Consider the following 27,448-nt stretch of genomic DNA (forward strand, 5'->3'; position numbering starts at 1 on the left):
ATTATGAAGGATACACTCAGACTGGGCTATTGAGAAAAAAGACAATCTTACCTGGTTGTGATTATTACCCACACAGGTACATGTAAATTATCTGCAGTGTAGGGTAGGTAAAAAGATTGTCCAGGTGAACATTTTTTACTCAATTTTTCTGTTTTGTTCAAGTTGGGCAGCATGCAGTAAGCCAGTTATTGCATGATTTCTCGTCACTCGGGACTTATTACACCCTCGCTTCGCTCGGGTGTAATAAATCCCTTGTTACTCGAAAACTATGCAATAACCTTTACTTGTTATTCAGCAGAAGTCGCTGAACTGTTTTAATCCATTTGACCCTTGAGACCATGGGTGAAAGTCATTCATATGAACAAACTTGATAGTCCTTCATCCCAGAATTTTACTGTCTAAATATCATCACTGTAAGAAACTTGGTATCTGAAAAAAAAAAAATGTTTTAACACATTCAACCCCTGTAACCTTAAATATGGGTGAAGGTCAACCATTTGAAAAAAATATGTAAAGGTCCTTCATCTCAGCATGCTACTTGTCAAATATCCAGAAGAAGTTGATTCAAAAATAAAATATTGACACCAAACAGATGGATGGAAGGATGATGGGCAGAATATAGACTCTACACCACAGCATAAGATGTATGAGGTTATGTGCAGGTATACAGTAGGGTAAATAGCTTTTTGGTTGATTCTTCAAACCTTCTGTAATAATACTGCATTTTTGAGCTACCTTTAATATATGGTTTTTGTTCTTTCTCTTTTATGCAATTCCCAAATATACATTTTGTCAGAAAAATCATGGTACACTGAGCATTTCTTCTTACAGTTGTGTATCATAAAGTTGGTGAATATTGTTGATGCTTATTGTTTGCACAAGTTTTAATGTATTATAAATATTAGCCCTTCACCCCTGAATGGTATAGGACAAAAATCTGTAAAAGGAATCATTTGAATTTTTTAATGCATTTGACTTTTATGACCTTTGAAGGAGGGTCACAGCCATTTATTTGAACAAACTTGATAGACGTATATAGATGTTTAGCTCCGCACAATACATGAAAAATATCTCAACTATAGACAATATGGATATTGAGATAAAAAAAATAACCGTTTTACCACATTTGCCGTCAGAGTGACTTTCAAAGTGGATCAAACTTATAGCCTGTCACCACTAAAGCATACATCCATCCAGAATGTCATGACTCTGTGCCTTACAGGCCTGTAGAAGAATTTCATTGAAGGAAAACCTTACCTCAAAAAAGTGTAAAAACATGTTTTTCTCTCCATTTTTATGGTTAAATGACTTTCTCCACTTGCTTGCCTCATAGTGTGATGCAGGGATGAATGAAGTTTCATGATCCTGAAGCAATCGCTTCCTCACTTTAAAAAAATGACATCTGAAATTAATTGTATGCAAATTATTGTCATCAAAACACATTCCAAATATACAGGTTACCTGTAAATTCAAGTAGTTAAAAAAATAAAAAAATTGGTTTTAATTTATGTCTATACCTTAATTTATTCAAAATCAAACATGATTGGTAAGTGAGGTAATTTAGCTTAATATGAATAAAGTTAAAATCTGTTCACCAAATCATCTGGAGCTCACTCACTGTAGGACTAGCTCTCATTTCGTCTAGGGGGCCCTGTTGCATCACTTTGTATAAACTTGGTCCATATAGATGCTTATAATTCATATTAATTCATTATAAATTGAGAAATCATATTGAAGATGTATGCATATATACTCTTTTAAAAGTGTTTTACTCCTATCCTCTCTACTTGGGTGACATCTCCCAAAGGGAGTCGCACTCTTGTTTATAATTTAATTCCCTAAGGCCTCAGAGGGATGCAGATGCTTTAAATTCAAAGCTTGAGCCATATAATGCTGTCACATAAATTAGCATGTTTCTATATATAATTTCAAATCGAAAAGAAATAATTGTCAATCTATCTTTGATTCAGGAGAAGTCTATCGCTCTTTTGATACCTATATATATACAGTAGTTGTAGACAGGTATTTATTAGACTTGAAAGTCAGTTCAAGCCTCAAGGTACTTTTTCAAATGTGGAAATTACTTTAATTCTAGCTAGCCCAGCTATGGTATATACTGGCCAAATATCATGATCCTCTTGCATTATCATAATTATACATGTACAAGTTTAGATTTTTTAAAGCTTTCTTCCCTTGGTATTATAAACCATGTTGAACTGACACCCGCTCGCTGGCCAATTCTTAAATTTGACCTTTGACCTCAAAACAATATATAGGACAAATATGATATTTGCACTGCTGTTCTACATGACATGCCCTTGTATTATGACTTCAGACATTAGTTTGATTTTCTTTATTTGACCCATGTATTCTTGATTGGTGTTCGAGTTGGAATACAAATTTGAAACTCTAGACTCAAATACAAAGCCATTTAATGGTCAGACTCTGACTCGGAGTGTGGAGTATAACATATAGATTGATAGAATTTGTTTCTAAAGATTGTTGTAAATGGATGTTCACCACAACAAAGCTGACAGGCATTTTTTGCCATTGTGAGCTCAGAAAAAATCTGAAGTACTGAAGAATCTGTGTACACTTAATACAATTGTAGCTGCTCATTATATATAACTGGTAGCTCAATTGACTTGAGCGTCTTAGAGTTTGTAGGGTCCTGGGTTCGAACCCTGGTCTGGCCATGCATTTTTCCTTTCCTGTTACAAAGTATTCATATCGATTTCATGCTTCCTGCACTTAAAATACTTTCCAATGCTAGAGATAACTAGAATTTTGTTTTTGTAAAAACATATGTCTCCCCTTATTTCTTCTTTGCGTATTGCATAGTTATCTTCTCTTGTGAGCAGGTATTGATTGAAATATGTCATTGGTTTGTGTGAGAAAATTACTTCGTTTTCTCAAAATTTGATGACGTTACTCTCACAAACAAATGACGTAACAATCAATACCTGCTCACAAGAGAAGATAACTCTGCAATACGCAAAGACAGAATTAGCCAATAGACAGACTTCCGTATAAAAAATGAACACAGGGTCATATCTCTTTATATAGTGGGGCACGAGACCCGAATTTAGAATGCGACACTCCTACTTCCCAAAATACATTAAAACTATAGCAAGTTTGGTCAACGTAGGTGAAATAATATGGAAGTTATGCCGTGGACAAACTTTGATATCAAAAATAAACAAAGGGCCATAACTCTGCATATAGTGGGGCACAAAACATGATTTTAGTGGGAGAGATTCCATCTTCCCAAGATACATAAATATGGTAAATTTGGTCAACGTAGGTGAAATAACATGGAAGTTATGATCCGGACAAACTTCGGTATTGAAATTAAACAAAGGGCCATAACTCTGTATAAATAGTGGCGTACGAGACCTAGTTCCAGTGCACTGCACACCTTCTGTGGGTGATGCAGGTATACTTCAACTTTGATCAAGATATCTTTAACGATTTAAAATTTACGGGCCGGACAAGAATTTACTGAAAATGAAGGTCACAGCACGGAATTATATTGTTATCTAAGTCCGTGGTAACAGTGACCTAATTCCAGTGCACTGCACATCTTCTGTGGGTGATGCATGCATACCTAAAGTTTCATCGATATATCTTTAACGGTTTAAAAGTTATGGCCCGGGCAAATAGCGAATACAAGGACCAGAAGAAGAACCATTCGAAGGGGAGACATAATTAAAGGGACATGTGCAAGTCTACTAATAAAAGTTTCAGTATGACAAGGGAAACAACTCTGCAAACACATTATATGTAAAATACGCAAGTTGTTGTATAGTCTCAAGAACAAGATTAGCCATGAGGTGAATGTCACAGTATGTAACTGATTATGTATTATTTCTGAAAATATATCGATACGAAATTTGTTATATCTATCTTTTTCTGACAATGCATACATGGGATCCCGTAAACCGTCTGCAACACAAATGTAAACAATCCACGAGGAATGACATTATGGCGGGAAATTGTTTGAGATTTATTATATCTTTCATAAGGATTAAACGAAATCTTGTACACTGTCGTACATCAGTGGTACATTATACAACAACTTTATAATGTATTGTCTCTGTTTTAGTGTACTTACATAATTCTATGAAAACAGAAATAATTGCAGAACTATATTTTGTCATTCACTTCCGGTAGAAAGTGTGATTAGGTCGCGCTAAAATTCAAGAACCTGAAATGCTGGAACGAAGTTATGGAACTCTGAAGATGTCAAATTGGTATTCTATACTGTATTCTCAAAGTTTTCCTAATGGGAAGCAAATATTCCTCATTTTGCAGTTACCAAATTCTATATGCACGATGCATAATCTTTAATTTAATGTTGCTATAGCTGAAAGTTTACATAGTTTGAGGTTGTTTTCATCGTCACGCTTCACAAGTTCATTTGACAGGCGCACGGGTGGTGGACACGAAAAGCATACGTTCTGCATTGTAAATATTATGATAAAGGATATGTCATTTTGCTTTTATGTATACAGCACCAATATGGCTGTAGAATTATTATCATTGATTTTTCATGTAACATCGGTCGGATAAAGATCTAGACTTGAGTGATGCTCTGTAACAAAATTAAAGCCATTTTCATGATTTTGGTGTCGGGAGTATAATGTAACCTGTAGATAGATTTTACAAGTGCGTCCCCTGTGACCATTCTTTAATTGCATTATGATCCTGTGAAATGTGTGTAACATTAATTCTTCCTTCTTGAAACTGTTCATAAAATCTGTATAGCACCAGCCCTCATTTTGTGATGCCAAGTGTACATGCAAGTACAATTAAGTGTAATTATCACAGGGGCGTTGCACAGATCCCAAACCAACATTCAGTGTATATATATGTGTAGGTTACAAAGATTACATACAGACTGGTTTGGGTATCTGTGCCACACGTGCACTCCAGTGTAAGTTTAAATATCATATATATATGAGACAAAATTCAAAAATGGTCCAGAAAAAGTGACTCCCACATCAAATTTTCAGAATGTGTTTTTTTGTGTGTTATATTAAGCATTTCGTGAAGGTTATGACAACAACGTTTAAAAAAAGGGTGGAGAACATATTTCATACTGTTGCATTGGTTACATGGTGTATACATCCTTTATAAGTTGAAATTGTATTTCTTTGTCAGGTAATTTGTTCAGTAATTAAGTTATTATTTTAATTAAACAAATAATAAAGTTTTCTTAAAAATGGAGATCTTGGTAACTTTATTGTTATTTTGAGAAAAAATGCAAGACATCAATAAGGACACTGTAACAGTCCACAATACTACTACATAAAAAATGCACATATTTGATATCCCATATCAACATCGAAAATATTTATCTTTGTACTTTATTAAAGTTAATTGCAGTAAAGTATTATACCTTAGAGTTGATAAAAGCCAAGGGACATTTGATACATTTTGGTATATGTTGCGTATGTAACACGTACACCAAGTCAAATGTTACGAACAAAACACAACTTATATTTCCGATTACCCAAATAGAAGATTTCAGTTGCAATTTGGGTGGCTAAGATTATAAATTTATCCTCACAGCCAGTATACAGAAAAGGGTTGAAGTGTACTTAATTCGATGAGGGTATGGACCATGTTTAATATTCGTTCGTAACAAACAGAGGAGGAAGGGTGTGTCCTGTTATGATGATCTTAACACATTTGTAAATGGTTCGGTAGCCAGTTTTATGTTGTGCCTAAAAAGCATGCCACAGGTTTCATCAATTCACAAAAAAAGTAATTTTGATAGATTTTGATTGCAAATCATGGTGTTCACCATGCGGTAAGATAATATTTGTTTGTTGCTGAAAGACACCATGTCTAAAATGTCGTCTTCGTTTCGACCATCACCAATTTATCGCCAGGATACACCAAAAGTGGATGTCATTTAAAATATCAATGCAAACGAACAGTGTCATACACATTCTTGTTATTCGCGTTAAATAGCAAAAACTTGTCACTTCTAATCACAAGAAAAATGACCTAAAAGTTTAAAATGTACATCCCGTCACCGACGTTACATATCACCACTGGACAGGACACGGTTGTCATTCAAGCCAGTACGCAAAATATCAAACAGGTGCGCATGGTCTATAACTCGCCAGAGGAAATAACGCTTAGAACAACTTTTTCTGAAGAACTGAAAGGTATAGAATCTTTGTATTTGGCTGGTGGCTTCCTAGGAGAGAGCCCCATAAGTTTGAAAATGAAAAATATCTCGACTTACTTTCAAGGTCACAGGAGTCAGATATGTCTAATGCTTAAAACGACTTTATTACGAAGAACTGAAAGTTATAGAACCTGAATATTCGGCTGGTGACTTCCTGGGAAAGAGCCCAACAAAGTTTATGTATGAAAATGACCTTGACCTACTTTTAAGGTCACATGAGGCAGATATGTCAAACACTTTAAACGACTTCTTCTGAAGAACTGGAAGGTATAGAACCTTAATATTTGGCTTGAAGCTTCCTAGGAAAGAGCCCAACAAAGTTTGAGAATGAACATGACCTTGATTTACTTTCAAGGTCACAGCGTTCAAATATGTCAAACGGTTCAAACTACTTCTGATGAAGAATAAAAAGGCATAAATTTATAATATTTGGCTGGTGACTTCCTGGGATAGAGCTCACCAAAGTTTGCGAATGAAAATGACCTCAACCTACTTTAGAGGTCACAGAGGTCAACAACATTTTAAAGGATTTGTTCTTAAGAACTAAAAGAAATTGATTCATTAGATTTGGCTGGTAGCTTTTTGGAATAGAGCTAACCAATTTGAGAAGGAAAATGACATTGACCTACTTACAAGGTCACAGGAAAAAATATGTCAAGCAACTTCTGAAGAAGAATCAAAAAGCATAGAATCTTATAATAATATTTGGCTGGTAGTTTCAACAGATGGAGACGACAAAGTTTTTGAGGGAAATATTTTTAGTGCAATATAATATTTAATGAGAATATTTTGCTATGACTGCTTAAATATTCAGGTGAGCGATACAGGCCCTCTTGGACCTCTTGTTGTATATGGGTGGGACTTTGTTCTCGCTATATCTCAAGTACTGGATGGATCTTTCTGAAATTTCATATGTACTTACAGCACCTAGCAATGCAGTGCTTTATCTTTACTTCATACCAATTATTTTAAATATAACATAACAAAATAATGTGACTTATTCAAACATTATCTGTTTTTAGCTCACCTGGCACGAAGTGCCAAGTGAGCTTATGCCGTGGCGTGGCGTGGCGTCTGGCGTCAATATTTTACTTTAAACGACTTCTTAATAACCAAAAGGCCTAGGGTGATGATATTTGGTCAGAAGCAAACTGGGATGAAGGGCTACAAAGTTTGTTAAAATTAATGACCTTCACCCATTTTCAAGGTCACAGGGGTCAAATATGTTAAAAACTTTAAACATCTTCTTCTCGATAACCAAACTGTCCAGGGAGGTGTTATTCGGACAGTAGCATGCTTGGGTGAAGGGCTACCAAGTTTTTTCAAATGAATGACTTTCACCCATATTCAAGGTCACAGGGGTCAATTGTCTGAAAAAAACCCTTTAAACAACTTCTTCTGAATAACCAAAATGCCCAGGGTGATGATATTTGGCCAGTAGCATGCTGAGATGAAGGGCTACAAAGTTTGTTCAAATGAATGACCTTCACCCATATTCAAGGTCACAGGGGTCAAATATGTTAAAAACCTTAAAAAACTTCTTCTCAATAACCAAAATGCCGATGGTGATGATATTTGGCCAGTAGCATGCTGAGATGAAGGGCTACAAAGTTTGTTCAAATGAATGACTTTTACCTATATTCAAGGTCACAGAGGTCAAATATGTTAAAAACATTAAACAACTTGTTCTGAATAACCAAAATGCACAGGGTGATGATATTTGGCCAGTACCATGCTGAGATGAAGGCTACCGAGTTTGTTCAAAGGAATGACCTTCACCTATATTCAAGGTCACAGGGGTCAAATATATTTAAAACTTTAAATAACTTCTTCTCAATAACCAAAATGCACAGGGTGATGATATTTGGCCAGTAGCATGCTGAGATGAAGGGCTACAAAGTTTGTTCAAATGAATGACCTTCACCCATATTCAAGGTCATAGGGGTCAAATATGTTAAAAACTTCAAACAACTTCTTCTGAATAACCAAAAATGCCCAGGTCGATGATATTTAGTCAGTAGCATACTAGGATCAAGGGCTACCAAGTTTGTTTAAATGTATGACCTTGAATCATATTCAAGGTCACAAGGAGCAAATATGTTCAAAATATAAAAAAAAAATTAAACAACTTGTTCTGAATAACCAAAAGGCTCAGGATGTTGTTATTTAATCAGTAGCATGCTGGGATCAAGGACTACTATGTTTGTTAAAGTGAATGACTTTGACTTCTATTCAAGGTCACAGGGGTCAAATATGTTTAAATCTTTAAACGACCTCTTCTGAATAACCATGGGTCCCAGGATGTTGATACTTTGCAAGTTGCATCCTGAGATGAAAGGCTATAACATTTGTTCAACATAATGACTTTGTTCGACTTTCAATCACAGGGGTGAAATGTTTAAAAAAAAAAATAACGGGTTCTTTTGAATGAATTTTAATCATAAATACTGATATTTTATTTTGCCTGTAGCTTTATTTTAGATCACTTTTAAGGTTACAAGTGTGAGATTTATACCAGGTGAGCGATGCAGGCCCATTGAGGCATACTTAAAACAATGACAGTGTGAAATTTCACAAGTTTATTCAAAATAAGTGGCAAAGTCCGAAAAAACAAAAGTACCCCCATTTGAACCAATACTGAATTTTGCCTAATAAATGCTAAAGCAAGACCAAGAAATATTGCTAAAATGCACTTCGTATCAAATCCAATAACCCCTTAATATCAAGAATACAATGACATTTTGAAAGCATAGCGGAACTGAAGTGGACTGGGCCGATTGTCGGCAGATCCTGCAGGTAGCTCAATTGGTAGAGCAACCTTCTAGAGCTAGGAGGGTCCCGAGTTCGAACCCCGGTCTGGCCGTTACATTTTCTCTTTCTCTTGTTACAAAATTGGCAGGATTGCCGACCTTTGTTTCAAGCACTTGGTGAATGCTTGGTAAGGGGATACTCAGAGTGTAACTAGTGGTGTCATCGGGGGCGAAACTTTAAAAAGGAGGAAGGCATGCAGCAGAACTGGACAGAGTCGATAGTCTGTCGCTCTTTGGGTAGAGCATCCATTTAGAGTTCAGATGTTGGTCTGATCCATGCATTTATCTTTCTTCTTTTAACTCTTGTTTCTTTTTCAGAATGGTTTGATGTTATAAGACTCATATGCTACCTGGTGATTCCATTCACCATGACCTACTACCAGCCCTACTTGTCCCATCCTGGAGCTCCGGGAGCAGGGAGGTCACCAGAGTCTGGGTATCCACCACTGACCAGTCAAGGATACATCACAAGTCCTGGTGCACAACAGTACATGCAGATGCAGCCCACTGCATTCTTCCCACAGAATCTGCAAAGTAATGGTGTAGAACTGGGTAGGATCATTAGAGGACTGTTAATTATTGCGCCTAAATTCAAAAATTAATTGGCATTTTACAAACTCACAAATTTTAAGTAGGCTATATATAGAATTCAGGGTCACATACACAAAATATATTTTAAAGTTTAAATGACTTCTGATTTACAGTGCTTCATTCATCTGAGAGAGGGCCTAGTAAGTTGTTAGAATTTGTGGCCAATCCCTTTGATTACTCAGTGTCAATAAAATATGTTTGAATGAAATTAACTAAGAGGCTTACAGTCTTGATATTCGAGATTTGAGATATTTAAGCATGCTGGGATGACAGGCTTTTAAGTTTGTTCTAATGAATGACCTTGACCCCATTTAAAAAAAAAATCCAATTCTTAAGCATTAGAGTAGCTATACTTTAAGGTGAACGACACCTAAAGTAATTTTCTATGTGCATATTTCATTAACAAACAACGTGGCATTCACTGGGTAATTCTTTTCTTAAGGAACGTATGCAGAAGTTTCCCCTCCATCACTCTCACCAGTACCACCACCACCACCACCATCACAACACAGGATAGAGTTAAATCCAAATGCTATAGCCTACCAGTCCTACACCAGCCCCTCCCCTCCACTGCACAACAGCCAGCAATATCCTGGAGGAGGGGACCAGAGGCACCAGGAAGTTTATCAAACAGACACTTGTCAGATGTACCAGGATGGAACCAAACAGTACCGGGGTCAACCACTGTTTCGTCCCTACCAAAACGGTCCCGAGGTTATGAGGCTCCCGTCCCCTAAGAATCACCTACAACGTCCTGTGACACCACACACATTGAAATCTCCTATACAGACATTTAATATTCCAGCTCCATCATTTGGGTAAAATATCTTGTTAGTAGTAAATAAAAAAATAATTACACAGGTCAGATGTTTTGCAAACTAGCTATAGGCAAGGGCTAGAAAATAAAGGTTGCCAGATTACCCTCAATATTAGCGTCTTGTGCACACTCATGTATAGTGTGCAGGTATTTTGGGGTGATTTTTTTGGAGATAACCTATCATGTTGAATAATATTGGGTTAGTTGAATTTACATGTGGACTTGTGAAATTGGAAACAACTAGCTCAACTGACCAATGGTTTTAAAAAATGATTTCTAGCCCTGTAGACACGTGAAGGAAGTAATTTTTTGTAATCGTTACAGTAACAATTTTACTACTCCAGTACAGTAAAATGCCTATGGGCCTCCTTTTGCAAATTTACAGTGTTTTGATGTTCATGTTATATCTGATAGTAAGAATTTATGCATGAAAAATTCCTATAGGCCAGAAATGTATCTCCCATCTTCTTTTTTATAGAGGTCCAAGTATACCATCGACTAAAGAAGAGGCCACTAATGGCCTGACACGAAGCTACCCAGACGACCAGTCTGTGTTTGTGAGAGGTACATATACAGTATTCTTCATCGGTTGGTAGACTTACACTAACATCACTAGGGCTTCCATGATTCCAGCGTATCTTGTAATACTTGTAATTATCCCTGTTTTCCTAATTAGTCTCCATCTGGTGCTACCAGAAGGGTCTGTACAGGTAGGTTAGCATTTGTAGGTCACCTGAGACAAAGAGGGGATACATTTTACTATAGTTTACATTGTATAGGGAAATCACATTTTGGACCAACATTTGTTTAATTTCCATCGGAATTATTTCAAACTTCGTAAGCATTATCAGCATTGGATGGAAGTTTGATGGTAAGCACATATCAACCCTGACTGACCCCAAGGGGCTGATGGGTGGGGCCAAAAAGGGTTGAATTGCCTGAAATTTCAAAAATCGTCTTCTCAAGACCAAGGTATGGTAGAATCAAATACTCTTCATAGATGGAAGGGTCTTAAGGTGCTTTACCAAAATTGTGAATTTCATGACCCTGGGGTCTCACATTTCCCCCTGGGTCTCGAGGGGGTAAACTTTACTCTAGTTTAATTCTAAATTATATGGTCCCCAGCCACCAGGAGCCTGAGGGTCGGGGCCAAAAAGGGCCAAATTGACTAAAATTTCAATAATCTTCTTCTCAAGATCCAGATATGGTAGAATCAAAAACTCTTTTACCATAATTCAGCTGACTGACAGAACCACTATTTGTACATAGTGCATATATTACCCAGATCTTTCACACTTCTTTTGCATTACATGTAGTTCAAATTACCTTTATTACAGAATTATTTCTTTTTTATTTGGAAACATCGATAACATCAGTTTTATCATAATTCAGGTGACCATTAAGGCCCATGGGCCTCTTGTATGATAAAACAGTTCATCTGAGTCATATCTGAACAAGATGACATTTTAATGTGGGCTATATATATCTGTCGTTCCTATCATGGCCACCACACTTTATTTCCATACAAAGAAATGCATTTTTTTTCGAGACCATGATCTGATTGATCTCTCTTGCATCACAAACTAGTTTCTTTAAGCAAGTAGGAACATGTTTATTTAAATGTTTTTAAGGTCAATATGTCTGGTCAGAGATACTGTCACTAACTTATCTTTCTCAAGATGTCCAAAGGTTTGTGATTTTAGTTACAAAATTTTACTTAGTATATTTGTTTAGCTCACCTGCCATGGTGCGGTGTCCGTCGTCACCTTTTCACTTTAAACAACTTCTTCTGAATAACCAAAATACCCAGGCTGATGATATTTGGCCAGAAGCATGCTGGAATGAAGAGCTACCAAATTTGTTCCAATGAATGACCTTCACTCATATTCAAGGTCACAGGGGTCAATTGTCTTAAAAACCTTTAAACGACTTATGAATTACCAAAATGTCCAGGGTGATGTTATTTGGTCAATAGCATGCAGGTATAAAGGGCTACAAAGTTTATTCAAATGAATGACCTTTGTACATATGCATATTTCAAAGTCACAGGGGTCAAATATGTTGAAATCTTTAAACGACTTCTTCTGAATAACTTAAGTGTACAGGGTGATTGTTTGTAGATGTGAATGACCTTGACACACTTTCCTGGTCACATCTGGTCCATAGTGCATAAATCTTTAAAAGTCATCTTCTCAATAAACAAAAGGTATAGGGTGGTGATATTTGGCAAGTCGCATTCTTGGATGAAGGGCTATAAAGTTTTTTCAATTTGATATAATATATCCATGTTTGACTTTCAAGGTCACAGGGGTCAAGTGTATTTTAATCCTTTAACAGTTTTTTCTGAATTTCTGAAAACTTTAAGTTAAGACACTGATATTTTGCCTGTAGCTTCATTTTATTTCTCTTTTATGGTTACAATTGTGAGATTAATACCAGTTGAGCGATGCAGGCCCATTGGGCCTCTTGTTCTTTTTTGGTTTCTTTTTGTCGGACTGAGCAGAGTAAGCATAAATAAACCTGTACTGGTAATGTACCTCAAAGATTATTTAAATGGAAATTTTATCTTTTAACTCCTTACATTATTATATTCAAGATAATTTGATTAAGAGGAAAACCCATATTTCAGATTCTGGTCAAGGCATAGCTGTGCCATCAACATCAGCTGAAGACCTCTTCAAGGCCAAGGCTTCATTGTATGGAATTGAAATCTGTACCAAGGCAGAGAGTCTTGCCAATGCTGGAAGGGGGAAACCTACAAAAATGTATTTAAGCAAGTTGAGTAATGGTTCTGATGAAATGAATGCAGAAAAACCAACAGAGATGTTATTCCAGAAGACACATATTGAACCTGAACACAGTAATGACAGTGATGATAGCACCACTGCATCCTCTGTGATTGGAGAAAGCACTGCTTGCTCTACAGGTCCTCAACAGCCTTTACAGAATTGTGACACGTCAAGCACCATGAAAAGTACATCCCCTGAAAAGAATGTTTCTCCTTCCAATGACAATGTATATGAGCCAACTGTTTATGATAAAGACATGTTTAATTCTGAAGAGATGGGGAATCAGTACTTAATCAGCCCAGTGGAATTGAATGGCTGTGTTGTATACAATGAAATTGCAGAGCATGAATCAGAGGAGAAAAACAAATCCACAGAAATTCCTGTTCATTTGTGGTCCATAGGAAGTTGTACAAACTCCTTGGACAGTACAGGGGAATGTGACAGCTTCATCACTGCTCTTGATGAGAATGTGTCTAGTGCTTCTGATGGAGAAATCGGAATTTTGGGGAATTATGTGTTGGAAGCATTGATGCCAACTAAAGCTCCTCAAGGAAAGAAAACTGATATAATGCAGGAAGCTTCTGAACCAGCTGTTGAACTAGGACAGTATGAAACCACCCAGACTGAGACTGTTAATACAGAGCGGACGGATCAAGAGCATTGGGATACATTAGAAAGTCTTGTTGAAGCCTATGTAAAAACAATTATTGAAAAAGCTTGTGAAGTAGTGTCAAAGAAATGTTACTCATCAGGAGAATGTAGACATGCAGTTAAGGGAGCCGAAAAAGCTGACAGTGAAGAAAATATCAGTAACTTTTTTCATGTTGAAACTGCTTCTGAAATGCTTGACTATAAAGTGGAAAGTTTAGATCTTCAAGTAAATTTCCAAAAGACCAAATATCAGGATGAGGCAGATGGCATTAAGGTGAAAAATCAGAATAAAACAGAGGATACAAAAGTCAAGCATCAAAATGATGCAGCTGACTCAAAGGCAAAATATCAGGATGGGCGAGTTGACTCAATTTCAGAGCAATCTTCAGCAGGCCCTGCCTCAAGCTCCTGGGACATGGCCTGGAATGCAAACAGCAAAAGTAAGGATGAAAACTCAAATTATTACAATAATAATATTGCAAAAGTTAAGGAATTTCACCACGACTCTGAGAGTACAGAACATTCCAGTGACTACAGTGATAGTGGCAGTGGTTCACAGTTAAATCCTATCTCACCGGAGTTCAAACCACGTAGATATCTTAAAAGCAAAAGTTTGTCTGTCAACACAAGCACCATGAGACCAGAGGCACCAGTTTTTCAGCCACTTAATGTACAAACCCTTCCCCTGTTTGTCAAAAGAAAGCTTAAGGAAGGATCCTGTCAGACAGAGGAGAAGGAGTACAAGGAGGTAGCTAGTAACACCCGCAGAGTTAAACAAACTGATCGCGTCTCTGAGACTGTTAGTTGTGACACTCGCGAAGTTTGTGTGAATACCATGGAGTCCTGTTTCTCCGAGGACACTGAATTCTTCCTGGCTGAAGAGATGACTTACAGTGAGCAGGGTACTCTGACAGAATCACTTGACAAGAAATCTATCGGCGTGCTTGTCAAGCCACATGCCCTTGATGCCTGCACAGTCAACAAGGAAACGATGACGGAACCTGTTCCTGACTACCTCGAGAGCCTCATAGCTACACAAGTTAGTACCTATTCTGACTATCAAGTCTCAGCAATGCTGATAGAATTATATACTAACATAAAAGTGATGTGAATGTGATGAGAGGAACATTACTGTAGTACAGTTAGTACAGTATGTAGATTATTTAGAGTATTGGTGGGGGTAAAACCATTGTGGGGGGCCGGGGGGGTGGTGGTACATGTCAAATTCAGTATTATATAATATGCATTTGCAAGATCCAATAAAATCTGTGTAGAGCATGTATGATAATTATAAGTAGATTTTAATTCAAGCTCAAGCTTTCCAAAAAATTCCAACAAGCATATAATTTTCAGACATCTGATTACCAAAAATGACCAAAAAAAATTATTATCAAATGAAGCAATTATATTGAGAAAAATATTTAGAATTTTAACTGCTTTATCAGTATAATTATTGGGTACTCGACTAGTAATCCATGAATTCATGTTCACACAAAATGGTATTTTGTCAGGGAAACTAGGAAATTTGAGCCCAACGAAAATATCTGATTTCACTGTCCATGTGATAGTAGTGTGACATATTATCTGTGTTTTCAGAGAGAGCTGCTACACCTACGTGGAGACGTTTGTACTTTGGAGTTGAAGCGACAGATTCACGAACTAGAAAGAAGTAAACAGATGTTTCAGAATATGTAAGACACAATCAAATTCATTCTGATAAAGAAGTTTGTCACTTTGTGTAATTGAAGATAAATGCATAAATTGTATTAATTATTTTGATGGGGGACAGCAATTTTCGCAAGAACAGTGTAAGGTGTTCTATGGTTAGAATTTTCCATAAGACAACAAAATGTCAATATGGAAGTGCTTTAAAATTTATGTCTGTCACAACCCAACATGTTTGGTTCCTGACAGTGTAGGGGGGGGGGGGGGGGGGCTTCTTAACAACCAAGAGATACATATATCAACCATATTTGGTTGGAAGCAACCCATCCTAGGATATTATTTGCCATACTACTTTCATTGAAAATCTTTTGCCATTATTGATTAAATATCCAGGTGAGCAATACAGGCCCTCTAAACCTCTTGTTGGTATTGTGCTGTCAAAGCAACACTTTTAATCAGAAGGCTAATGGAGGCTAAACGCGAACAGTAAAAAGGAAGTTGTGTGTCATCGTATGGTTATAAGTAAAGCAATGTTTTGAACACATGCATGTACAATTTTAAAACGCATGACATCGTAAAACTTACCAATTGAATAATTGTGCTAGTGAAACTAAGAAAAAGCCTAATATTGATTAGTACTAGCTTCAGTATATGTTGAGTACAGCTTAGGTCTGAATATTGAAATATATAGGTGGTATATAGGTATCTGAAAAATTATATGGTTCAATTGTTTTTGTTGAAATGATTGTTTATTTGGTATGTACATGTAATAATGTAACATGTAATTTTGATACATATATATATAGAGAGAGGATGTTTACTGGTGTCATCAGATATAACAAATATATTTCACGAGTGTGGCTAATATTTTGATATATATGAAAAATATCAAAATATTAGCCACACTTGTGAAATATATTTATTACTGAAGACACCATTAAATTTTCTATTGATTACATTTTTAGGTCACCTGAGCTTTGCCCTGGGGCCAGGGCGGGGCCCCAAAGGGAAAATTAATCAATATTTCAAAAATCTTCTTCTCCAGACTCAGAGGTACTACAGTGATTTTCTCTGTGTGGAAAGAAAGATCATCAGGGGCTTTACTTAAATTGTAAATTTCAGGACCCCCGAGCTATCCGTTCTCCCTTGGGGAGGGGGTAAAGTTTACTATAGTTTATATAGGGAAATAACACTTTTGGGTATATTTTGACAACTTTCTGTAGGAAATTATTTTTACTTGGTGAGAATTATCCTTGGAGGTAGATGGTTTCAAATTGTAAAATTGAGATTCCTACCCCGACCCCTGGGGCCAGGGCGGGGCCCCAAAGGGAAAATTAACCAATATTTCAAAAATCTTCTCCATCAGACTCAGAGGTACTACAGTGGTTTTCTCTATGTTGAAAGAAAGATCATCAGGGCCTTTACTAAAATTATAAATTTCAGGACCCCCAAGCTATCCATTCTCCCTTGGGGAGGCGGTAAAGTTTACTATAGTTTATATAGGGAAATAACACTTTTCGGTATATATTTTATCCATTTTCAGCAGAAAATTACTCAAACTTAGTCAGAATCATCTTGGGTAAATGAGAGTTTGACTTTGTAAAATTAGGATTCCTGCCCAATCCCCAGGGGCTAGGGTGGGGCCCCAAAGGGAACATTTACCAATATTTTCAAATTTTTATCCATTGATGACATGACAAGTATTGTATTTCACTTAGTTTACATGCTGATTTCCACATCACATCTAAACAATAAAATAAAGCTACCAGTACCTATGATATAACTCAGGTGACCGCTAAGGCCCTTGGGCCTCTTGTTAAAGCATAAAATATGAAAAATGTAATGCATTAAAAAAGGGCGGGGAATCAGAAGCGTAATAATTAGCGCCATATTCTAATGACATCATGCTTGACAACAAGGCTGCGCGCCATTTTGAATGGGATACTCGACGCAATTCCGACGTTTTCTGCTATTTTCTGGTATGATTGCTTATAAAAATTTTATTTATTGTATATTTATGTAAATACTTAAGTGTGTGTATTAAACATTTACCATAACAACCACTTATTCTACCATCGCTTCATATGAATCTGAACAAAAAGTCGTTGCCTTTGAATGCAGCCAATAGAAGATACCGTTATGATTGGTCAATACCAAAAAGTGATATTTAAACTATCACTTTTGATATTTGTCACAGTGTGAAAGATATCAGTTTTGTGAAGTTAATGTAAAATATAATAAATTTACGATATACAATTGTAGGAGAGGAGAGCCTCTGGACAAGGTCGTGGATGACAGGATAACAAGTCTGAAAATTGAACTCAACATCATACAGGTATTGTTCTGACATATTAATTAAACAAAAGCTTATGCAGTTGACAATCAATTGGTTAACTACTCCCAATTACAAACTGATTATCAGTTATGTTTTTAAACCAATTGCCCATCACATATATATATACCATATCAATATATATTTGACATACTCTTGAAAATCAAGAAAAAGAAAAAAATGTTAAGGACTTTGGGCCTTTTATTTCCCATTTCACTTCAGACTTATATTGTCAAATGCCAAAAAAAAGGTTCACACCATTATTACATAATTTTACGAACTAAACCTATGTTAGTGTAAAGCTATGGTAAGCACTCTGATGGACGATACCAACTAAATCTATGTTAGTATAAAGCTATGGCAAGCACTCTGATGGAGGATACCAACTAAATCTATGTTAGTATAAAGCTATGGCAAGCACTCTGATGGAGGATACCAACTAAATCTATGTTAGTATAAAGCTATGGTAAGCACTCTGATGGAAGATACGAACTAAATCTATGTTAGTATAAAGCTATGGTAAGCACTCTGATGGGGGATTCCAACTAAATCTATGTTAGTATAAAGCTATGGTAAGCACTCTGATGGGGGATTCCAACTAAATCTATGTTAGTATAAAGCTATGGTAAGCACTCTGATGGAAGATACGAACTAAATCTATGTTAGTATAAAGCTATGGTAAGCACTCTGATGGGGGATTCCAACTAAATCTATGTTAGTATAAAGCTATGGTAAGCACTCTGATGGGGGATTCCAACTAAATCTATGTTAGTATAAAGCTATGGTAAGCACTCTGATGGAAGATACGAACTAAATCTATGTTAGTATAAAGCTATGGTAAGCACTCTGATGGAGGATACCACCTAAATCTACGTTAGTATAAAGCTATGGTAAGCACTCTGATGGGGGATTCCAACTAAATCTATGTTAGTATAAAGCTATGGTAAGCACTCTGATGGGGGATTCCAACTAAATCTATGTTAGTATAAAGCTATGGTAAGCACTCTGATGGAGGATACCACCTAAATCTACGTTAGTATAAAGCTATGGTAAGCACTCTGATGGAGGATACCAACTAAATCTTTGTTAGTGTAAAGCTACGGTAAGCACTCTGATGGAAGATACCAACTAAATCTATGTTAGTGTAAAGCTATTGTAAGCACTCTGATGGAAGATACCAACTAAATCTATGTTAGTATAAAGCTATGGTAAGCACTCTGATGGGGGATTCCAACTAAATCTATGTTAGTATAAAGCTATGGTAAGCACTCTGATGGGGGATTCCAACTAAATCTATGTTAGTATAAAGCTATGGTAAGCACTCTGATGGAGGATACCAACTAAATCTATGTTAGTGTAAAGCTATGGTAAGCACTCTGATGGAGGACAAATCATGGTTATGTTATGATGCTCCTTCGTTTCAGAATCAAGTGGTCAGCTATGATGCACATCTTCTTGCGGGGAATGTTTGGAAGACAGTACCACGATTCACTGTGTCAATACCAGTAGGAGGCCAGAACATCAGAATTGTTAATAAGGACGTAGGTTTTTCATGTTCATAGGTGTCAACCTCTGAAAACTCTAATGAAGGTTATCTCCCTCTTTCTACAAACCGTAAGCGAGAAAGTGCACTGAAACTGCTTTGCTAAATTTACCTTATGCATCAAAACAACTCAATAACATATTCAGTTGATTCAGACACACCTGTCATGGTCTACACACCAACTGCAGTATGTAGGAGGTCATTTGACCACAGAATGTAGATTTTGAGTTTGTGTGAGTTTGGACTTGAATGAGGGAGATTGGTAAATTTTGGTCAAAATGGCGGAGTCTCCTGTCGAGGGTTTCCTGTAACCAGGCTCTTTAATTTTGGCTTTTTAGAACAGTAGCACTTTCATGAATGGCATCTTAACTGAACTGGGGTTAGCTGACTATCCAGCTTACGACTTGGTTCAAACAGAGTTCTGTTCCTGTCTGCAAAATTCTGACTGCTTTACAAAATTTATGTTGTTCAGATAATTTTAATAAGCCCAGTTAGTTTGAACGAGAGAAAACTATTTTAATTATGAAATAAATTAGTTTCATAGAATGTTAGTGGTTCTTTGGTTCTCGGGGTAATTTTCATTCCAAGTTAATTTCCTAATAATAAACAAAGTTTGACAAGTATTAATGATTCTTATGTTATCAGAACATGCTTTCTTTTTCAGTTAAATCAGAGACCATCTGTTCCAAACGTGGGTACGAAGCGGTCGATCCGGGATGCGTATTCTTCCGAAGAGGAGCATTTGCTTCATGACTTAGGGACAAACCATCCAGCAAAGATAAGCAGTAAAGTCCATTATCATCAGCCTAAATCTGAGGAGAGTTCCAAGTCCAGAGCTGAAGCATCCCAGCCAAAACCACCTCAGTCTTTCAGTTTTACATCAGTCAAATCTGTTGGAAATGATTCATCCATTGACGGAACAAAACCTGGGAAGATTATGGAAAATAGAAAACAGGGGCAGACAACTTGTCAGATGGTAAGGAATATTCGCTACAATTCATTTCAAGGGGTTTGTCATTAAAACCAATGTTAAAGAATTCTCCAAAAGAACTACTGTATACCAGGAATTTTTCGCCCAGTCAAGTTGTCACACTAAGGTGGTAAGATCCTTTTTCGCCAGGTGTCCTTCACATTTAATTACTTTTTAATTACTTTGCGTATTATGTTGTTTAAAAATGTTCTCTGTAATGAAAAATTTACTCTCATTACAGAGGGCGAAAAAGGCAAAAATTGAACTGCAGCAAAAAAATCGGTATACAGTACCACTTTACTGTTCAGGTGACATTTGTGAAGTGGGACATCAATATGAAGCTTTGCACATTCATATAATTGTTCAACTAATTAATATGTAATAATTCATTAATGAGGTACTGACATCCCTTATGTCCTCAAAAAGATACTCCTTTGAAGCTAGATCAAAGCTAGATGTCTGTCCCTTTTATCTTATTTCATGATAACTTAGGTTCGATATCTAAGTTCGATATAGCTGACTTAATACATTGAAGCATCTTATTCCATTAAATTCTTGTTTAAACACTACCAGTGAATGGTTTAGTTAAGATATTTAATGATGGCAAAGAGCCCGCTGTTATCTTAAAAATGGCCAGTTGGCCACTCAAAAAGTTACTCAATGTAAGTTTTCTGAATTCGAAGAAACAACAACAAAAATCACAGGTTTCCACTTATCAATATCCTCTTGTGAAGTTACTTTTACAGTATTTAATTAAGGCCCCAAACGAAGTCTTCCTCTTTCCGACACTTTTCTCAGAAACTATAAGTCGGATCTTCGCCAAACGTCGAGGGATTATTACTGATAGCCTCTAGATATGCAAACACTTTTTTGTTTTTCCAGATTACCATCCAAGATGGCCGCCATGAATTTTTAAATTTTTGAGAATTTAGAATATCTTAAGGTGTTCGCAAAAGATAGTCAATGTCACCTATCCTCTATCCTATTTTACATGTTTTATAGATATTTTCCCCAAATTTTGCATGTAAGTGTATGATGGTACCACAAACTCAACCATGACAATCCGTTTTCTAATTAGACAAAATGGCTGCCATATACTGGTTAATGATTGGTCGAAACTCGGTGTTTGTTTTCGATTTCGTTCATATTTAGTATGTATGTGTAATATGGCATTGCACACTCAACTGTGACATTTGTTTTCTAATTGGACAAAATGGCCACCATATACTGGGTTCTGATTGGTTGAAATTTAGATATTGTTTGATGTTTGTGAAAATTGGTTTACAGGGGTATTAAGAGACTGCGATTCAATCGCATAGGATATGTTGCCATATTAACCACACAGAGGCTTTTGATTGGTGGAAATTTAGAAAGTGTTCAATTTTGATGACAATCGATATATAGGGGTTATAAAGGACTGGAAATTCAATCGCATACCTTCGTTGCCATAGCAACCACACGGAGGCTTCTAATTGGTCGCAATTTAGAAATTGTTCAATTTCACTCAAATTTAGTATGTATAAAGGCATTGCGATCATTTTTCTGATGCATCTTTGCGACTATGGGGTAGTTATTGTTCGATTTTGATTAAAATTGGTAATATGAGTATTAGGGGACTGCGAATTCAACCTTATAGGTTTCGTTGCCATAGCAACCTCATAGCAACCATTCAGGCTTCTGATTGTTTAAAATTTAGATATTGTTTGATTTTTATGAAAATTGGTATATAGGGGTATTAGGGGACTGCACAATTAGTACTTGTTCCAACTAACCTAGAAGGCTTTTTATTATCTGAAATGTTGAAATGATTTGTTATTGGTTTTACAGGTTAAAACAGAGATCACAGATGTCACCAATCCAAAAGCTGACCAGGCACCAGTGATGAATATGGATGATATTGATGATGATGTCTCCCTCCCCGAATTTCCGAAAACTCCACCACTCAAACCACTTCACGTAACTGATAATACAACACGAAGTGGAGGTGATCCAGCTTCCGACCGTGTGAAGAAGGAAATCATTGTGCAATCAGATAATTACGCTAACAGTCAGGTGTTGTGTAAGGGAGGGTCAAGTGCTGCTATGGAGATCGTTTCACAGACTTTCAACAAAGGTCCTATGTCAGTTTCAAAAGATTCGAGAAAGGTGTTGTCAAGTGACCCTCTCTTTGCTGAAGATTTAAATAGACCTGCTCTTTCAACAAGTCTCTCTGTAACGCAAAACACTAAATTTACCACATTCTCAAATGGACCAACAAGTGTCAGTGTCACTGCACCACAAGACAGTAGCTTAACCACATTCCCAAATGGACCGACAAGAGTCACTGCAGCTCAAGACAATAGCCTTACCACATTCTCAAGTGTTCCGACTATTGTCACAGGAACACCTTGCAGCAGCATTACCACATTCTCAAGTGGACCACCAGGTGTTACTATAAAGACACAAACGAGCAGCATTACCACATCCTCAAATGGACCAACAACAGTCTCAAGTGTACATACCCCTTTACCTGTCTCGCATATTCCAGTGTCTTCCTGCAATATGACACATTCAAGAAGCATTATCACAAACCAGGTCCAAACTTCCAACAGACAGAATGTAGCATCTCAGCTAGCCCAATTGATGACTGGAAATCCCCTATTGGCCACACCCAGAATCATTCCTGGGCAACAAGGGGTGGCGCTGCTCTCCCAGGTTCATCAAGCAAATGTAACGCCCTACATGCAGATTCGTCAACCTTCACCAAGCTTACCTCCTTACCCCCTTGTCCGGCAAATCCAGCCAAGCATTATTCCATATTCCCAGGTTCTTCCTGTCCAGCCCAGTATACTGTCCTACCCTGTAGTGAGAACATCGCTTCTACCTCAGCCACAACCTATGGCGAAGATTCCCACATCAGTATACCAGGGCAATCCACTTTTTCAATCACCTCAGACTTCTCCATCCCTGGGTTTGTTATCTAGACAGGGTGATGTCTCTTCAACAGCTGGTCAAATGAACACCTCATCAGTACCTATTCCAAACAAATCTTCAGTCCCACTTGGACAAACATCAAATCCATCCGGACAACCTTTAAATATACCTGAACAGATACATTCCACAGCAGTACAAGGACAAATGAAAGGAAGCTCGTCTGTACCATCTTCAAGTGCACCATCTTGTCCTGTCACAAGCACTATTCAAACTACTAAACCTTCGGGTAAAGTTAATGGGCCATCCGTCGACCCTGATCTTTACCAGGCTGTGATTAATCAACTACGACAGGCTTACCCGCAAATGGCCACTGATCCTGTGTGGCTTGAAACGGTTGGTGCGCAACAGACTCTGGTTTTACAGAACTACATAGATGCCAGCAAAAACACAGCTCCAAATAAAGATGCAGATGATACAACCCCACAGGCAGCAAATTCTAGCAGCAATAATTCAAGCTCAGAGAGTCAGAGGAAAGAAGATTCTTACAAACTACGTACATATCCAAAATCTAAAGTGCCAAATGGTGACATTTCCCAAAGTGAGGTTATCACGAAGCAGCAATCTGTGATTGATGAACCTTGTTTGACGAACAATGCAAGTGTGGTACCTCGCCGGCCACCAGGATTGGCAAGTTTGACAGACACTGACAACTCACTCAGTCAAAAGTTTGAGAATATTCCAGACTTCAGCATGAAAGATTTGGATGGAGGGGCCAAAGGTTTGGTGAAAACAATCAGTGATTTGACAAAACTGACAGGAAATGAGTCCAAAGATATTTTACCAAATGAACAAAAGCTGACAGAAGACGATAGAACAGTGGTTCTCAAAAGTTCTATGGAAAGTAAACTCTCCCAGAAACCAAAATCACTGTTGGACAATTTCAAGCGTGTTGAGATTCCTGTGGTTCATGAACCAAAGGTGTCGACTGTATACCCAGATATGTTTGAAAAACAAGATTATTCCACTCAAAAAGACATGGATCTGTACACCATACATTCCAACCACTCTCACAACAGATCAAAAAGGATACCTTCTCGACAGAGGCCTACATCTGAAAGTGACAAAGCAAGCGGGGAAGCCCTCAGAAATCCTTCACCAAAATCTGTGGGCGGGGAAAACTGGGAAAATGAGGTAGATCAGGACCCTAAACCATTTCGTCATGATTTCCGAAAAGTTCGACCAGCTGAGAAAACAAAGTCCTCTTGGATGTCAGAAATGTCCAAGACTAACATGCCTCCTGGTTTGCCTTTAAAAAAGCCTACAGTGAAGACCACAGAAGGTAAGAATGATTTGTGGGATGCTCCAAGATTAGGTCAGGGTTCTTCAGGTTCTAACATAACATCCACAGTTAGTTACAGTCGGAAGGTCGAGCAATGGCTTAATTTGAACCAGCCTTCCACAGACAATGTTCTGGTGAGGAACAAGAGTCCCGAAGATTCAGAAACAGGGGACCAATCTGGGTCTTTGTACAGCTCCTGTGGAGGATCTACACCTAGAGGAGACGTCAGGAATCTGGATAGCTTTGACTTGGCGGCTGATAAAGATGTAGGAGAGGGTAATTTATACCATTCCTGCTTTGATTTGTACCAGTAGTATCTAGAATGCACAGGACCATGTATAGTTTGTAGTTAGCCCTGGAACACTAATTTCTAGAATGCATGAGGGAATGTATAGCTTGGAAGTTTGCCTTTGAGTTCTAATATATAGAATTTACCAGGCTTTGTAGAGCTTGTAGTTTGGCTTAGAGTACTAATATATAGAATTTACCAGGCTTTGTAGAGCTTGTAGTTAGGCTTAGAGTACTAATATCTAGAATTTACCAGGCTTTGTAGAGCTTGTAGTTAGGCTTAGAGTACTAATATCTAGAATTTACCAGGCTTTGTAGAGCTTGTAGTTTGTCTTTGAGCACTACTAATATCTCGAATTTAAGGGACTTTTTTTAATTTGATCTTGCAATGGTCATAATGTTGATGGGGTTCACTATGGAAAACTGGGGGTATTGTGTTAAAAGTCTACTCTTCATATATGCCTGCTCAAATTGTCACCAAATTTGTTGAAAATCACCAAAGGTGCAAAGCGATATTTTCGTTAATGAAGATTTTGGTCAACCTGGGTGTAGAGGGGTTGAGCCAAACAGGGAAGTTTTGGGTTTTGATTTAAAAACCTACTCCTATTCGCATCATGGATTGTAACCATTTTAATTCTGAACCATAGCTGATGCATGGTGATCAGTTCTTTTGATAAATGACCATAATGCACCCCTAGGGACAGAAAATGGCGAATAATTTTTCTGCTCAAATAAAGTTTGACTAAATTGGGTCTGCTTAATCTCACTGGCCCATTTGCTTTTGTATATTTCAAAATGATAGCCTGTCAAAATGCTTCTCAATTGTTGATGAGCTTTTTCTCTGGCAACAGGAATGGAAGAGTTCTCTTTCCTGCCCTGGAGATCTAGATAGGCTAAAGAAATTCCGCTCTTCCAAGTTAAGGCAAAACGCTTGGCTTCAGGTTTTATTTAGTTTAAAAATGTCTGTGGAATTTCACTATCCTACATTCCTGGGAATGAAAGCGTCTGATGTGTATTTGATATAAGGTCTAAGAATTTGCACTCTTGTCAATGGTGAACTGTACATGTATGTGTACCACCATTGACGGAGTACAAATTCTAAGATCTTGTATCATATATATATATATATTTACATGGTACACATTCAGTTTACCATTGTGTATGTAGATCTTTGCTTGAAGCTTAATATTTTTTTATTTATGTGTTTTAAACATGTCTTGGCTTTCATGGATTGAATGATCCATATATGTATTCGTAACTAATTTCCATTTATCTAATTATATATATATATATTATCATGATATGAAAAATGCTTCATGCTTGTCAACCTTTCAAAAAAAAATCATGGGGAGAAAGTGTGGTAAAATCTATGAATGCCTTAAAAGTACAGTGTCCTTAAGTAACCACTGTTTGACTAAATAATGACGTAAAATGCAGGAGTTTATGCTATGCAATGTTTTTAATATAATCAAATTTGAGCAAAAAGCTAGATAAAGGACTATAGAATTCTTTTGATTTCACAATTTAAAAAAAAAAGTAATAGCATGAAAAATGAAAAAAGTAAGGAGACTTGGCAAGTGTGATACATTTTATTGCTTTGATAAGTATTTGAATTCCTGCTGTCCAGAATCTCAACTTTCATGGAATGGAAAATTCTATCTAATGAAAAGCTTAACACTACATATATAAAAGTGATACTTATGGTTTGATAAAATTTCAATAAAGATTATCCATATTTTTTCAGAGCGAATGTACCTAATTAACTGTACTGATGAGGTTAATGCTGTAAGTTAATAAAGAATCTGAAAAAGTGAATGATTCTCTAATCACAAAAAAACCCACCCCATAATAGTTGAAAATTCCAGGTGTTCTGATGAAATTGGGACTCAACAATATTTTAAAACCAAAGAACTTTCCTGTATGCCATAATGGTGTTGATTTTGATTGTGCCTGTCAGTGTTGTCAAATTGAAAATCCATCACTTATTGTATGTAAAGAGAATGGTTACAATTGATAACAGTGGTCAATGTCAGTGGAGTTTTTACCTCAGAACAGATACTGCGAATTAAGTACTTTTGTTGAGCTGTTGATTTCTGTTTTCTTGCAAAATTTAGTATGTCTGAGGAAATGAATAAATGTGGGAAATTTTTCCAAGCATTTGATCTAGAGATACATATTTCTTCTAAAAGGTGTATCAATAGACAGAAAATACATCTGAACTATAACAAATGATCTGTGTGTGTATGTTGTTGGATACACTTACCTAGACAGAGCTTCCTCTGGTGCTAACACCAGACTTTACAGAAAGATAAGACATTTATCTGGTAAAATATCTCAAGTCTAGGGTCACTTCTGACTAGGCAGGTACCGGTACATTCACTTTGTTCAATTATATATTCTGGTCACAAAATGGTTTGTAACAACTTTGATTAATATCAATGAAATTCAATGCACCATAAAAGTAGCGTATTTCACAGTATCTTCTTTTGGCGAAAGTAGCATGACTGGTGCATTTTTCTGTGTTTATTCATGATGCCA

General features: G+C 36.9%; 1 protein-coding gene and 1 long non-coding RNA gene across 5 annotated transcripts in view; one reads left to right on the forward strand and one right to left on the reverse strand.

The window, feature by feature from the left end:
* Positions 1-289: 289 nt before the first annotated feature.
* Positions 290-3,981, reverse strand: LOC110448435. Its single transcript, XR_002462725.1, has 3 exons — positions 3,927-3,981; positions 1,258-1,385; positions 290-429 (listed from the first exon to the last, which is right to left on the reverse strand). It is a non-coding gene; the product is annotated as an uncharacterized LOC110448435 (long non-coding RNA).
* Positions 3,982-4,191: 210 nt separating this feature from the next.
* The window catches only part of LOC110448436, a 34,908-nt gene continuing 11,651 nt past the window's right edge, over positions 4,192-27,448 (forward strand). Inside the window, exons 1-10 of one of the 4 annotated variants that reach the window (XM_021494676.1) lie at positions 4,192-4,253; positions 9,331-9,564; positions 10,046-10,421; positions 10,899-10,984; positions 13,050-14,899; positions 15,457-15,551; positions 17,788-17,860; positions 19,282-19,398; positions 20,065-20,376; positions 22,198-24,898. In XM_021494676.1, the coding sequence (XP_021350351.1) occupies positions 9,381-9,564; positions 10,046-10,421; positions 10,899-10,984; positions 13,050-14,899; positions 15,457-15,551; positions 17,788-17,860; positions 19,282-19,398; positions 20,065-20,376; positions 22,198-24,898 (5,794 nt within the window). In that variant the 5' untranslated portion in view covers positions 4,192-4,253; positions 9,331-9,380. The other 3 variants (XM_021494679.1, XM_021494678.1, XM_021494677.1) reach the window with 3 other exon arrangements.

This window comes from Mizuhopecten yessoensis, unplaced genomic scaffold (genome assembly GCF_002113885.1).
Source record: "Mizuhopecten yessoensis strain PY_sf001 unplaced genomic scaffold, ASM211388v2 scaffold4033, whole genome shotgun sequence".
NCBI lineage: Eukaryota > Metazoa > Mollusca > Bivalvia > Pectinida > Pectinidae > Mizuhopecten > Mizuhopecten yessoensis.